Genomic DNA, 14,899 nt, shown 5'->3' with positions numbered 1-14,899 from the left:
GCACGATGAAGTAAAAAGTCGGTTTCTATCCTATTACTCCCAGGACTACAACGATATATATCTTGTCCATGCCATGTATTTTGAGTGATGCTTACTGAGACTGTTGCTCGAAATGAACACTGATTAGGTGGCTTTATCTAAGACATTCTTTGACTGTGTTGATTTAGGCTCTCCATCGCGAGGCCGAGAGCTTATTCCAGCAGACAGAACCTGGCCTCAACCACAAGCAATACATCTAGCTCACAACTTAGACGTTATAGCATACAGTCTCTCTCTTTCAGCAGGCATCCTCACTGACAGTGTACTAGAACAGTCTCAGGTCTCCCAAATTGTTGGAAGTTTGGTATGAAGGCAGTTTATGTTTTACATATGCCCTACAAGCCTTGGGATCGAACTGCATTATTTCCTTAATTGATCTAAAGCATAAAAATCTCTGTCGTCTTATTCCAGCAAATAGTATTCCTCACAAAGGTTCCAGACCTCATATCCTAGAAACAGAAGGCCAACCTACACTAATAAGCTTCTGCATCCTCTTCACAGCCTCCTGTGCATCGTCGTTCATGTCATGGAACCACAACCAGTTGAACCTTCCCTGCTGCAGTCTAGGCAGAATCTTATCCATGTCGTCACCGGCCTCTTCATGCTGGAAGAAAATCATGCGGCCAACCTCAGCAGCTTGTTCCAGCTGTTTCTGCGCACGAGGACGCCTGACGGAATCATAGGCGGACAGTCCTGCTTGGATAGAGGGGACCAGCTCTGCGCCACGCTGGGGCAGCTCGGCGATCTCCGCGAGAACGTTGGATAGGACCAGGGCATCTTCTAGACCCTGGGCTGCTCCGGCTGCTTGGAAAGGTAGCGAGGCGTGGGCACTGTCACCGACTAGAGCGACTCGACCACGGTAGTATGATGCTGTGCGGAAGTGATGGAAGAAACCCCACTTGATGGGCTTGGCTTTGGCGAGGAGCTGTCGGAAGCGATCGTCGACGCCTGGGCCCTCGAAGTCGGCCATCATGGCTTCGTGGGAGATGGTCTCTGTAACAGCGCCCTTGAGCTTCCAACCATCGGGGGAATCGGCGACGCAAAGGAGATAGTTGAACTCCTGAGGCAAGCAATGGTTAGCGATGTCACACCAAGTCAGGGAATGGATGGTAGACTTACTTCACCACCCGTAATGCGATACGTAACAGCGCTGCGCTTGGGTCCAAAGTAGAACTTGGCAACGTCGGTGAGATCACCGAGAATCTCGTACGCCTCTGACATGGGAATGACAGCACGATAGCAGTAAGCACCTGCATACACGGGCGCGATCTGGCTGGGATAGTTTTCAAGGACATGCGCCCTCACAGTACTCTTGATGCCATCTGCACCAGCAAGGACTGAGCACTCGGCTGTTGTTCCATCTTGGAACGATAGTGTGACGCCATCGGGCCGCTCCTCGATCTTGGTGAGGCGCTTGTTGAACTTGACGTTTTCGATGGGGATGAAACTGGTCATGATGTCGAGAAGGGTCTTGCGATGCGCCTAAAATATGCTGTTAGCACCAAGTTTCTTGTTGTATCTGTCATATATACTCACAGACTTGCGGATGTAATCTGGATGGCCCCATCCGGAATGACCATACCACGGCTTATCGCGACCTGATTCAGTCAGCGCAAAAGATTCAGCCTTACAAGAAATCCCATGACTTACCAAGACCCTCTTCAAGTAGCATACCCTCAAAAAAGATATCTTGTGCGTCCTCGCCCTTGTTTCCAACACATATAGCCTCGTAGAGAGGTCGGAAACCAGGCTCAATGAGATCCATCGTGCGCATGCCATTAGGGGCGAATCCAATACCGGCGCTGGCTCAACATTAGCGACAATCCACTGGAATGCGCTGCTGACTGCTTACCCTACTGCCGAATACTCCTTTGCATCTTCATACAGCGTGAAGGAGATGCCCTTCTTGTGCAGAGCCATGGCCAAAGCGAGGCCGCCGATGCCGGCACCTGTCGAGTTAGCCTATTTAACGGCGGGTGGGATATTTGCGAGACATACCAACGATGGCGACGTGTAGTTCATTGCGAGAAGTCTTTGCCATTGTGTCTTAATTTTGATCTTGGGATAACTCGCTGTTGTCGTGTGATGTCGTGATATCTTGTCTCGAGCAACAACTTGTGCTGTGGTTCAACGAACTGGTATATGAATATCGTCATTTGCGTCCGAAGTCTCTAACTAAGCAAGAGAGCTCTCTCAGGCTGGGTGGCCAGACGAGCGCGGGGCAAGACCGGCATCGGCTCTCGGCGCTTTTGCCCCAGAATCAGCTGTTGCAGATTAGATGCAGCACAATCGAGTGATGGGGTCAAAGTTGTGGGGGAGTGTCGACCCGGCCTCGGGTCTCTCCCCGGACGTCGCACCATCCGCTATCTATCTTTTTCTGGACAATCAATTAAGGGATAGCGAGACAGTGTAGATTAGAAAATTGTACACTGTCAGGGTCTGGATGGGGCGTACTGATTCGTTTCGGCTGAGCCGGTCCTGTTCCGCTATCTCCGCGGGTGACACGACGACCTGCACCTGCATCTCCAGACTGGGTCAGCGGGACGTAGCAAGTGGTTAAACAGCCGAAAAGTAAACTAGTTAGCATCTGCAGAACGAAGAGGAACAACTGCAATCGCTTCAAGATGACTACGAGCAATGATGCAACCAAGGTGCACAAACACTGGACAGAAGTTGTTAGAGAGAAACGCGCTATCCGAGACGCGCAAATCAACAAGCACTTGAAATCAGACATATCTGATATAATCTCCTTCGAAACGGTCGATGTCGAGGTTTTGACAAGCCTCCTCAGAGATGGAAAAGTCTCAGCTGTTCAAGTCATCCATGCTTACATTAAAAGGCAAGTCGACGTCACAGTTCCAAACTCGTCAATGCTAACCGTCATTTTAGAGCTTGCGAAGCGCAGAAACAGGTAAATTGATTCCCAAAGACTCTGCCAAGACTTTGCTTAATACCGACAGACCAATTGCCTGACGGAAATATGCTTTGATGGTGCTCTTGAGCAAGCTCAAAAGCTTGATGAGTTTCAGCAAGAGCACGGTCAACTAATGGGCCCACTCCACGGTGTTCCAATCACAGTAAAGGATCAGTTCAACATCAAGGGTTTGGACTCGACGTTAGGCTACGTTGCAAAGGCATTTTCACCAGCCGAGAACGATGCACCACTTATAGAAACGTTGAAGAAACTCGGGGCTGTCATAATCGCAAAAACGAATCTTCCCCAGAGCATCATGGTACGGGATATGTGACCATATAGATCTTACCTGCTGACATGGCTACTAGTGGTGCGAAACAGACAATCCTCTGTGGGGGCTGACGACTCATCCAGAGGATCCAAAGCTCACCCCTGGAGGCTCTTCCGGTGGAGAGGCAGCTATGTTATCAATGGGTGCTTCCATCATTGGTTGGGGCACAGACATTGGTGGCTCTATACGAATTCCGTGCCACATGAATGGTCTTTGGGGTTTGAAGCCGAGTGTAGGTAGACATGAATCACCTCATGCCCGAAAGACGCTCTAACAAAATCTTAGAGTGGCCGGTTATCTTATCGTGGCGTTGAAGTGACACTTGACGGGCAACAACACATTCCATCAGCCGTAGGGCCCATGGTGAGATCTCTGAGTAGTCTCAAACTCGTGACTAAGCTAGCTATTGAGGCTGAACCTTGGGCGATAGATCCCCAGCTGCCGCCGGTCCCATGGAGAGACGGTATCTTCCAGGCCACCTCGACGAGACCGCTTGTCATTGGAGCTATGCTAGATGACGGCATGGTTAAGGTTCACCCACCCATCGAGCGTGTGTTCAGAGACCTGGTCACAAAGTTGGAAGCTGCTGGCCATGAGGTTATAGAATGGGATTCGAGCTTGAACTCAAGCATTATAGATATCATGGTAAGTCAACTTCTGCTGCACCGAATCGACAGTGACTTACTCAGAACAGGATGGTTACTATTCCGCCGACGGAGGTGAAGATATCCGAAGCGCTGTCTCAGCAGGCGGTGAACCATTCATTCCACAGATCCAAGCCTTCGTCAACCGCGGCAAGCCAATCTCAGTCTTTGAGTATTGGCAACTCAACAAGCGAAAGATTGCCATCCAAGAGGCTTACCACGATATGTGGGATAACAAACCATCACCTACTGGCCGTCCTGTCGATGTATTACTAGTCCCCGCCATGCCTCATACCGCAGTGCCTCACGGGTCTTGTCGCTGGACAGGGTATACCAAGATTTTCAACTTGCTGGATTACACGGCCTTGACGTTCCCAGCAGGAAAGGCGTCCATGGATGGGAACGACGGGGATTTCTGGGCGCATGTTCCGCGGAATGAGATCGATGCCTGGAATCAGCAGTTATATCATCCTGTGGCGATGGACGGGCGTCATGTAGGCTTGCAGATTGTTGGACGAAGGTTCGAAGAGGAGAAGGTGCTCGGGGCGGCTCAGCAGATTCACAGTTTATTATAGTGAGTAGAGTGTCTGCCATTTGCATACTATATTCATTCGCTATATTGGAATGTGCTCCGCTATGAGCCTCTGCGATGAGAATACACATCGGCTCATCTGTTTTCCAGGACGATGGCCTCTACATTATTTGTCATGAGACGTCTCCATACTGTTCATGGCTTGCCTTCTTACAGGTCAAGCTTGGGAATAGGGCCTTCACGTGGATGAACATAGATGCAAATACAAGACTAAATTTGACAAATTTGATTCAATACATATCTCCCTTTCATACATTCTAACCGCGTTGCCCATTTAGAACAGGCCGTTTTGTTTGAAGATCAATACTTCTCCTCCTAATCTTCTCAACCTCTCCAAAAACACTCTTGACCAATTGCTTCTTATTAATCTTCCCCATAGCATTCCGTGGCAAGACCTCCACAATTTCCAAATCCTGCGGAATTTTATACGCCGTGATCCTCACCTTCAACGCGCTCCTTAAGCTCTGCAGGCTCATCGATCCTCCAGGCTTGCTGCTGAGAACAATCACAGCTGCGACTTTCTGCCCCCAAGCTTCAGATGGTAGACCGACGACGGCACACTCATCGACTTCGGGAAGGGCGAGGATCTCGCGCTCGACCTCGAGGGCTGAAACCTTCTCGCCGCCCGTCTTGATGATATCTGCGCTGCGACGGCCTTGGATGAAGTATGCTGGTCCTTTTGCCCAGGTGCCTGACTTCCCGAGACCAGATTCCGGGACTTGTCGTCGAATGGCAATATCGCCGGTTTTGAACCATCCATCAGTCGTAAACTCCTTGGCAGTGGCCTCGGGATTGCGCCAATATCCAGTAAACACAGTAGGCCCACGAAGCTGAATCTCGCCAATACGCTCTTTTCCAGAGTGAGCGTCGATCTCAGCGCCATGCTCGATGATTGTTTGAACTCCAGTCTCGTCGTCGGTTTCCATGAGCCGCGCCTCAACGGACGGCAGCGGCCAGCCTACAGAACCGTCTACACGATCAGTAGTCTCAAGACCACAAGAGAGCGCCATTCCGACTTCGGTCATTCCATAGCGCTCTAGAAGTACGTTTCCGCCGGTCAGTTGCATCCAACCATCGCGGATTGGCTTCGGGAGAGCTGCTGAGCCAGAGATGTTGAGTCGGAGGTTGCTTGGCGACACCGCTATTTTGCCGGCCGCTTGCATGTCGTGTGATAAAGAATCGTGTGCTTTCAGCATTCGTGACCAGATGGTGGGGACTGCGGTGAAGAAAGTGATGGGCACTTTTGTCTCATCTTTCTGAGCACCATTGGTCTTTTCACCGTGGCCGTTTACTTGCTCAGTCTCTAAGAAGGGGGCAGCCAGTCGTGTCCAGACTGAGTTCACGTTGAACGGGTACATGAACTCAATGCTGCTACCGGCCAGCAGTGGTGTGAGAAGGGCGTTGACGGTGCCGTGGATGTGGTGAAGTGGCAAGACATGCAAGAGTCTATCGCTGGGAGCATATTTCCATGCTTCTAGAAGACACTTTGCCTGAGCTGTGAGGTTTGTCTGGGACAGAACGACACCCTTTGGTCGTGCAGTAGTTCCCGAGGTGAAGAGCATCATGCCGCCGCGAGGCTCATCTGAGAAGTCGCGCAACTTGACTTCTTCCTCAATCTTAGAGACATTTCGCGTTCCATCGAGTTGGCAGAACAAGGGGGTGTTGTCCAAGCCCTCCGCGAGTACTTCCTCGGCCTTGGAAACATACTTGGCTGAAGAAATGAGAGCGAGGGCCTCGCTGTTATTGATGATGTATCTTAGTTCAGGCGCGGGGAAAGAAGGGGCCAGTGGCACAGCAATGGCATTGCACGCGAGAATGGTCAAGAGTGTCACTGGGTCCAGATTAGTGCTAAGCACAAGACACGGTGGTGGCGAGGGTAGAGTATAGAGACAGAGACATACCAACATATTCATAGCCACTTTCTACTAAGAAAGCAATTCTCTCGCCAGAAATACTAGTATCGCATTTCCCCGTCTTGGCCAGTAACTGCTCTTTGGCGCGCGCAACGCTATTAAGCAATGAACTATAGGAGAAGCTTGCGCCAGACTCGTTCTCCACTACAGCAACCGAGGACCCGTCATGCTTGAGGATAGCCTCAAGGAAGGCAGTACGATGTAGAGTGATGGTCATTGTCGACAGATTAGATAAGATGAGGATATGCCGTGAACATGCTGAGGCAGACTCTGCGACGTCTTTTCAAATGGCTTCAGGTCAAGCCTAAGAGACTCGTCCCAAATGTTGAGCAGCGCTATCGGGGAATCGGCGGGGACCGAGCGGGTCACTTGGTAAAATGCCGACTTGTGATTCCTCTAACGTGGAATTAGCTAACGCGGGTGATCGGATACGCAAAATCGGCCTGTAGAAGTAGTTCCGACAGTCTCGGCATCTGATCCGCCGACGAACAAACGAGGGTATTAGGTGGTCGAATTGTTGATCCAAGTAAAGGCGAAGCCCCAACAATAATTAGATAGCTGATATTAGAGTCCGTTAATCGTGTATGCAATTTTATCCTTGTTCGTTCCACTTTGATCACCATGTTTGACAACTACAACCGAGAGAGCTACATCTTCAATGCAGGGTCCTTGGGACACATCGAGGGCTTAACCATCACCTCCCATGGTTCTCCAGCCGTGCACTACTTTGGCGCTCTACCATACGCTCTGCCCCCGGTTGGACAGTGGCGCTTCCGTGTCCCCCGGCGGCTCCCCAAGGATTACCGATACGGCACAGCAACAGAGCCAGGCAAGTTCACAGATGGTTCCAAGGTCTGCCCCCAACCTCCCAGCAGTAACACGCCCGACCCTTCTGTCATTAGCGAAGATTGCCTCCAACTAAACATCTGGGTGCCTGCTGGTCCTCCTCCTAAGAATGGATGGCCAGTGTGTTTCTATATCCATGGGGGTTTCCTCCAAGTCGGTACGAGCAACACAAAGCCAGAAGACCTAGTGTCGCTTTTGAGCGAATCTGCATTTCGGGCAATTATGGTCCTGCCATCATATAGGCTCAATGTCTTTGGGTTTCTCGCGAGCAAGGCATTGGCCGCCGAAGCGAGCTCTAATGGAGAAGCTACCGGAAATTACGGTCTATGGGATCAGAGAATAGCTTTGGAATGGACGCACGAGAACATAGGATTCTTTGGCGGTGACCCTGCAAATATCACAGTAGCTGGTTACTCAGCTGGCGCATACTCGACCTTTCAACAACTAGCTCATGAGCTATTTCGCGTTCCAGAAGAAAAGGCAATCATAAGACGAGTGGCAATGTTCTCCAACAGTGCAGGTGTCATGCCCAAAGATTTGCAGGATCAACAACTACAGTGTGACGAGTTACTCAAGAGGCTCGGCATTAATCTGGATCTTTCAGATGATGAGAAACTGGCCAGTCTCCGAGCTGTTCCTCATGATAGACTCGTCCAAGTCCAAACCGGAATGAGAATATCAGAATTTCGAGTCTTGGCAGATGACATTTTCTATCCTGTTGAGCTGATGGATGAAATCAACAATGGGGAATTCGCCAAAAGAATGAAGATTCGTGGGATAAGACTAATCAACGGAGAGTGCGAGAGTGAGCATATCATGTACCGTCGCTGGCGCACTCCTCAAGAGTCTTATTCCGCCGTGTATCAAAGACTCTTAGCTGATTTCTCCCCAAAAGTCACCCAAAAGATCATGGACCACTACTGCGGATCCTCGAGGAGCTTACCAGCGGGGTACGATAACTGGGAGGACTTCTTCGGGCGCGTCTACGCCAATATTCAAGTCCACTATCTTCAGCGCGGCTTCCACAACGCCTTGTTCGCAGGTGGTCTTGGAGCTGGTAGAGATGTTTTACGCTATCGATTTGAGAGAAGGCTCGATTGCGTAGCGGAGACGATTCCATCTGAGTGGGGAGTTACACATCTCACTGACATTCCTGTTTGGTTGTGGGGGTGCGGGTATACTAACGGTCTGAACGATCAGGAGAAGAAGTGGTTGAAAGGCTGGAATGAGGGTTTTGCGGCGTTTTTGAAAGGCGATGAAGTCAATTGGGGGACTAAGAATCCTAAAGGTATGAGAAGATGGAGAAGTGATGGTGAGACTGATGTATGGGAAGATAATTTATGGGAAGATGGTGTTGAGTTTTGGAAGCTTGTCAATTCGGGGCTTGAGGGTACAGAAGGAAAAGCAAATCACTAAAACATGCTAATTATCTGTAAAATAATTCTAGAATTACCACAGATAGTCTCCTATTCTATTTAAATATATATGTCAATGCTGCTAATAACTATTAGTTTATGGCATATAACAAGTGCAATGCTTAAAAGACTAATCCGCTACCCTGTATAGCTAGATCCCAATTCATAAGGTAGTAATCAGCTAAGAAGTAAGTGTGATACCTAGATACAGAAAAGCACTTGAATTTCACTCTGGTATAGTACTTGAGAAGAGGTTATATGTAATCTAATATATATCTCGCCGACTCCGCGTCATATAGAGCATTCAGTTCCTTCACGACCCTGGCCATTGGGCCAGCATTTGAGCATGCCCCCGCCTGAACTAAACATCCATTGTTGCCTGTACCTAATCCAAGTCACAAGCCCACTATAATCATGGGGCTCAGAGCCTAGACTTCACTGGACCCCGATAACGTATCGCTGATAAGACCGGGCTCTAGGCCGAGATACCCCGCTAGGTCCCGTCGACCTCTCTATAATACTGTTCAGTTTCGCTCGCTTCCCCGATGAACCCGGCATCGCCGGCTCCTTTACCCTTCTCTTCCATCCCATATTCCAACCCCACATTTTGTACTCTCGTGTTAGCTCGCGCGTTACGTGATGCCAGAACAGCCTAGGAAACCATCAGACCAGGAGCAGGATCAATCTGAGACGGGTCCACCGACAAACAAGAGAAGACGCATTGGCTTAGCATGTAATGCCTGTCGCTCACGCAAGTCGAGGTATACCATACCACCCTGTGTGCGTGCTATCCCTTCCGGAACCACGGCTGACATGACTGTAGATGCGATGGACAGCGCCCCTCGTGCTCCTCGTGCCTGACCCTTGGCTTCGACTGCATGTACGAGCCTGGTGACTCTGCCACCAATGTCATTGTTCGCAAGGACTACGTCACCGACCTCGAACAGCGTGTCAGCTCTGTCGAGCATAATCTCCAGCGATTGAACGATGTCCTCAAGGGTCATCTCTCGCCTTGCACTAACGCAAATACCTCTCCATGTCACCATGGAAACATCAACGTTGGTCAGTCTATGCCCTCACCTGCACCGACTGCGCCGACGAAAGCGTCAGCGCCCTCCGGAGCAGGTACGGGGACTTGTGCTACGAGCCTCGAAGAACCTCAGGACGAGGAAGGCATCCCCAATGGAATGGCCATGACGTTTGTCGAGGAAAAGACATCGGCGTTTTATGGCGAAGCCTCCAACATTAACTTTACGCAACTGCTTCTCCGCGCCATCGCGGTCGCGCACCACTCACCGGGCGCACCGTCGGGGCTCGACAGAGCTTCTGTCTTGGGAGAGAGTGTTGTAGCTAGTGTCTCCCAGAGCAAAGGTTCTGTAGGAGGCACAGCGACGCCGATAGACTCACTACCTACCGCCCTGCCATCTGTCGAGGAGATGGACACTCTGCTCGATCTGTACTTTGATACAGCTGGCGTTGTCTTCCCCTTCATCCACGAGGAAACGATGAGGAACACATACAATGAATGCAGACTCAACGGCTTCACGAGAGCTCGCAGAACGTGGCTTGGAACTCTGAACATGGTATTCGCCATGGCGAGCAACTTTGACAGGGACTACACCACATCGTCCAAGAAGCGCTTCGAGAGGTCCAACATCTTCTACAAAAGAGCCCTGGGTCTCTGCAATGAGCTATCCAAGCGCGTCATAAGTCTTGAGATAGTTCATTATCTGATCTTGGTCGTTCTTCACTGCCAGGGAACTTCACGCTCTGTGCAGGCCTGGAACAACTACGGCCTCGTTATTCGATCAGCCATGGCGCTGGGGCTTCATACCGAGTCCACTGAAAGGGCGCTTGATCCTGTACAGAAAGAGTATCGCCGCCGGACTTGGGTGGTCATATACTGTCTTGACAAGGTACTAAGCACAGCTGTAGGGAGGCCCGCGAGCATACCAGATGAGCAGATGATAAGGCGAGAGCTCGCATCTGGATGGTCACCAGCAAATTCTGGCGATGCCACTGATCTACCAGGCGATTTCTTGGCCGTGTCTTTCAAGATGTATCAGGTGATGAGCAAGTCTCTGGTCATCCAGTACGGCGCAAACCTCGACCACGACTCGGATCCCGACGAAATGGCCCATCTCAAAGCCTCAGGCGAGCTCCGCAAGCAACTCCGACTCTGGGCGGCGAATCTTCCTCCACATCTTCAATTATGCGATGCCGAGTCGGATGCTCTTTTGCAAAACACAAAAGCGAACAGGCTTCGCGTGATTCTCACGATGAGGTATCATAATCTGAGTATTCTGATACATAAACCACTGCTAAGCGCTACGATTCGACACTTGTTCCGACATGGTGACGTAGCGAATGACGGTTCATCGTACTTGGTACAGCTCGCCATGGCGGAGGCGCATGAATGTGTTCGCTCCGCACAGCTAACAATTGACATTGTCCATTCCGTCATCAGTGTAGATGCAACGAGCAAGAATAACCTCGGAGTATGGTATTTCACGCTCTACTACGGTAAGCTTACCTCTTAAGTATGTTTTGAGTCGCCTGCTGATTCCTTCATCTAGTATTCACTGCTTCACTGGTGATATGCGGGCGATTACTCTGGGCACAGCATGGAGACACTGTAGTAGACGAAGCATCAGCCAGTCACATGAGGTTCCTCCTCAGCAAAGCAGAAACGATATTTCTCAACTTGGATCACGAGAATAGTCTCGTGCTGAGTTGTCTGGAATACATCCGTAGACTCTCGCGAATGTGCGGCATAAGAGGTTCGTCATCAACACTCTTCCTTTCTGGTCACTTTTATTAACAAGGATCTAACGTTAGAAACTGCTCCAGATGCTGGATCGGCTTCGATTCACGACAACGGGTCAAACTCTACTGGTTCTGCGGACGCCATGTCTTTTAATCTCGATAACATGGACCCTTTTCAGCTTTTTGCATCGGAAATGTTTGATCCGGCGATTTTTGATCATTTTAATCAATCTCCTGTTGATGGCATGAGTTTTGTGAATGGCCTATGGGAGGGTTTTCCTTGTGGAGGGTGAGGTGGCTAGTGTAAGGATCTGGCGGATTTATACGGCTTATGATGTATTGAATTGAAATGAATTGAATCGATGATAGCTTGGCAGTGCTGGTGTAACTTCACTTGAACTTGACGACAGCGATTCATCTTGAGAGCTCGCTTAACCTTTCACGCTAGGACTACATGTAGAATATTAACAAGAACCCTGATTGTTGAAACAGAAAAATCCATTTGTATTATAAGCTTATCTGAAGCTTATCTAAGATTTATCTTAAATTTATCTAAGATTTATCTTAAATCTATCTCAACTTCACCTCAAGTTTATCTACTATCAATGAATGAAAGCTTGTTGCCCTCGTAGAGTCTGAACTTGCGCCAGTGTGGTGTAACATTATCCCTGCGGAAATGAGCCGATCTAACTCCCCGACGTACCCCGCTTTATGACGAACCGTGCAGTCCTTGCAGGCTTGACTAGTCTTACCTGATGACAACTAATCGCTATCTACCGGATCGTAATTGCGGAGCTTCGGTCCGACTATTAGATAGCATCTTGTATAATACTTCAATGTTGTTATGCAAGAGTTGGAGACATCGAATTGTATCAAGTGATTAACGATTATTTTATCATCTCCGCTTATTCCACCGTCACTCAAACCATGGCGCGTCTCGAGGATCCAACTGCCCTCACTCAGCTCCCTGACGAGCCTGCCCGAGTGCGATACACTCCCTCTGAGCTGCAAGATTACTTCAAAACTCTCAGGTTTCCTCAGAGGTTTCTAGACCTTGGCAACAGCGTGTTGAAAGACCCCTCGCTGGCCCGGACAAAAGAACATGGCCTTCCTCTGCTGCAAGCCATAACTCGCTATCACACATGCAATGTCCCTTTTGAGAACCTCGTCCTTCACTATGATCCTCATAAGATCGTCACTCTAGACCCTACGGAGCTATACACCAAGATCGTAATGCGACGTCGAGGAGGGCGATGTATGGAGAACAACATCTTTCTCGGCACAGCTCTTCGCTCACTTGGCTACGAAGTGCGCAACTGCGGTGGTCGTGTATCACGCGCCATGAGCCCCTACCCCGAGGTTCGCAAGAACCAAAGCGCGACTTACGACGGATGGAACCATATGCTTCTTCTCGTGTTCCTGGGCGATGAATGGTACGGCGTCGATGTAGGAATGGGGTCCATGGGACCTAACCTCCCTTTCCCGCTGCAAGATGGCTTCGAGAGTCTCAGCATTGCACCCCGGGAGATCCGCATTCAGAAACGCTCCATCTCAGAGACATACGCTACAAGTCCTTCTCACGCCACAAAAGTGTGGTGCTACGACGTATGCTACAATCCAGCGGAGAGTGAAAAGACATGGACGCCTGTGTATTGCTTCACCGAGACAGAATTCCTACCCCAGGACTATGAGGTCATGTCTTGGTTTACGTCAACAAACCCGCGGTCTTTCTTCACCAGGTACATCACTTGCACCAAGATGATTATGGATGAGGACAAGGAGGTGATTATTGGAAACCTCACCCTGTTCAAGGATACTGTTAGGGAGACGATTGGTAGTGACCGCAAGGTCGTCAAGAAATTTGAGACGGAAGAGGAGCGTATCAAGGGTTTGGTAGAGATTTTTGATGTCAATTTGACGCAGGAGGAGAAGAACAGTCTTCCTCAAGACAAGAGACTTGCGTAGATTAGGGAATAAGAAGAGCATGTTTATTTTGATCTTTGAAAGCAGCACACCATGAACTATGGAGGCATTAAACAGCACATTTCACGCCTTGTAAATAGCCAAAACTCGTAATGAGTTTATACAGGCACGAAACCGCCGTAACAGCTTGTGACATCCTGCCACGTCGTCGACATGGCCTTCAATCGACACCCGCATGTATGATATCTTCGATAGTGACCATGCCCATGCACTTTCACTACATGCTAGAAATCTCCAACTTCTATTTCACTGAAGCGAGTAGATACGACGGAATAATTCCGTGTCCGATATCTCTATATTCTAAATATCGTTGCTATCGTCAGAAGATAAGATGAGTGATAGATCTCATCATCCGACTTGCCCGTTACTTCCCCGCATCAGCCAAGAGATACCAGCACTTGGATATCGGGCCATTGCACCCGCTGCAGACCCTTTGAACTACCGACTAAGCGGATCAAGGAGACCTAGTGAGTTACATAGCTTCTTTACCCCGCAAATAGTTGACCCATCACTGGGGACTAACGCGAATAAGGGTGGTAGAGATAAGTGTGCCGACTTCGGCTTCTTACCCGGATAATCCATGGACGCTGCCACCTGAATAAGTTAAGAGAACAAGGCTCGATGGGCAGAATTAAGACAATTTAGGCTCTCAACCGAACTGTCACTTTTGACAAACAATTCTTCTAGGCATACCAAGAGTTTAATTGCTGTTTAAACGGAAACATGACTCCCTGTCGACTACCCCCACCAGTTGATATACCCAATTCTCCAAATACCGTCGAAGTCTACATCATCGACACAACGAGCTTCATGAGCGGGTTCCCCGCATCGACCTTTGTGGAACCTCTCGTACCAGGCTTCGACACTATCAACGTCGGATCATACTCCTTCCTCATCAAGCACCATGGCTCCAACACAAAATATGATACCATTGTATTTGACCTCGGCGTGCGAAAGGATTGGGAGAATCTCCCAGAGACGTTTGTCGCTGGTATCAAGGGGAGTGGGTGCAAGATTGAGGTGCAAACAGACGTTGCCTCGATTCTGCAAGAGAACGGACAGAGCCTAGATGACGTTGGGGCTATTATTTGGTCACATTGGCATTTTGATCATGCTGGTGATCCACAGACCTTCCCGAGCACAACGGACCTCGTTGTTGGTCCAGGGTTCAAGAGCAATATGATACCTGCTTATCCCACCGTCAGGGACTCGCATGTCAATGAAACAGCTTGGGAGGGTCGTGAGTTAATAGAGATCGACTTCAAAAAAGACAAGGGTCTGGAAATCGGCAAATTTGACGCGTATGACTTTTACGGCGATGGAAGCTTTTATCTCTTGAGTTCGCCAGGCCATGCGGTCGGACACATGTCTGCTCTGGCTCGAACAACTGCCGATCCCCCTTCCTTCATGCTTCTGGGCGGCGACATCGCTCACCACTGTGGCGAGTTCCGACCAT

The 14,899-nt window shown here is 49.6% G+C and overlaps 7 protein-coding genes across 7 annotated transcripts; 5 read left to right on the top strand and 2 right to left on the bottom strand.

Moving 5' to 3' along the window:
* Positions 1 to 277: 277 nt before the first annotated feature.
* FTJAE_3692 (salicylate hydroxylase) lies at positions 278 to 2,080 on the bottom strand (the record flags this gene model as incomplete). The annotated part of the gene is made up of 7 exons (XM_037350017.1): positions 278 to 304; positions 512 to 1,099; positions 1,159 to 1,521; positions 1,576 to 1,637; positions 1,690 to 1,841; positions 1,892 to 1,988; positions 2,038 to 2,080. 7 exons carry the CDS (start codon positions 2,078 to 2,080, stop codon positions 278 to 280), a joined length of 1,332 nt encoding a protein of 443 aa, XP_037209106.1.
* A 583-nt stretch (positions 2,081 to 2,663) lies between these two features.
* FTJAE_3691 (general amidase) lies at positions 2,664 to 4,503 on the top strand (the record flags this gene model as incomplete). Its single annotated transcript, XM_037350016.1, has 5 exons — positions 2,664 to 2,714; positions 3,000 to 3,272; positions 3,322 to 3,516; positions 3,570 to 3,929; positions 3,979 to 4,503. The coding sequence occupies 5 exons, from the start codon at positions 2,664 to 2,666 to the stop codon at positions 4,501 to 4,503; spliced, it is 1,404 nt and encodes a 467-aa protein (XP_037209105.1).
* Positions 4,504 to 4,777: 274 nt separating this feature from the next.
* Positions 4,778 to 6,650, bottom strand: FTJAE_3690 (malonyl synthetase; the record flags this gene model as incomplete). The annotated part of the gene is made up of 2 exons (XM_037350015.1): positions 4,778 to 6,351; positions 6,422 to 6,650. 2 exons carry the CDS (start codon positions 6,648 to 6,650, stop codon positions 4,778 to 4,780), a joined length of 1,803 nt encoding a protein of 600 aa, XP_037209104.1.
* Positions 6,651 to 7,054: 404 nt separating this feature from the next.
* FTJAE_3689 (triacylglycerol lipase V precursor) lies at positions 7,055 to 8,695 on the top strand (the record flags this gene model as incomplete). The annotated part of the gene is made up of 1 exon (XM_037350013.1): positions 7,055 to 8,695. The coding sequence occupies one exon, from the start codon at positions 7,055 to 7,057 to the stop codon at positions 8,693 to 8,695; it is 1,641 nt and encodes a 546-aa protein (XP_037209103.1).
* Positions 8,696 to 9,430: 735 nt separating this feature from the next.
* FTJAE_3688 (transcriptional regulatory) lies at positions 9,431 to 11,234 on the top strand (the record flags this gene model as incomplete). Its single annotated transcript, XM_037350012.1, has 2 exons — positions 9,431 to 9,474; positions 9,518 to 11,234. The coding sequence occupies 2 exons, from the start codon at positions 9,431 to 9,433 to the stop codon at positions 11,232 to 11,234; spliced, it is 1,761 nt and encodes a 586-aa protein (XP_037209102.1).
* A 1,153-nt stretch (positions 11,235 to 12,387) lies between these two features.
* On the top strand, positions 12,388 to 13,425 carry FTJAE_3687 (arylamine n-acetyltransferase; the record flags this gene model as incomplete). Its single annotated transcript, XM_037350011.1, has 1 exon — positions 12,388 to 13,425. One exon carries the CDS (start codon positions 12,388 to 12,390, stop codon positions 13,423 to 13,425), a length of 1,038 nt encoding a protein of 345 aa, XP_037209101.1.
* A 741-nt stretch (positions 13,426 to 14,166) lies between these two features.
* Positions 14,167 to 14,899, top strand: FTJAE_3686 (n-acyl homoserine lactonase; the record flags this gene model as incomplete). The annotated part of the gene is made up of 1 exon (XM_037350010.1): positions 14,167 to 14,899. A coding segment is annotated over one exon (733 nt), but the record flags the coding sequence as incomplete, so codon positions are not given.

Source organism: Fusarium tjaetaba, assembly GCF_013396195.1.
Source record: "Fusarium tjaetaba strain NRRL 66243 chromosome Unknown NRRL66243_c0000070, whole genome shotgun sequence".
Lineage (NCBI taxonomy): Eukaryota > Fungi > Ascomycota > Sordariomycetes > Hypocreales > Nectriaceae > Fusarium > Fusarium tjaetaba.
The sequence above is the reverse complement of the archived record's forward strand: the minus strand, read 5'-3'. Positions and strand labels throughout refer to the sequence as shown.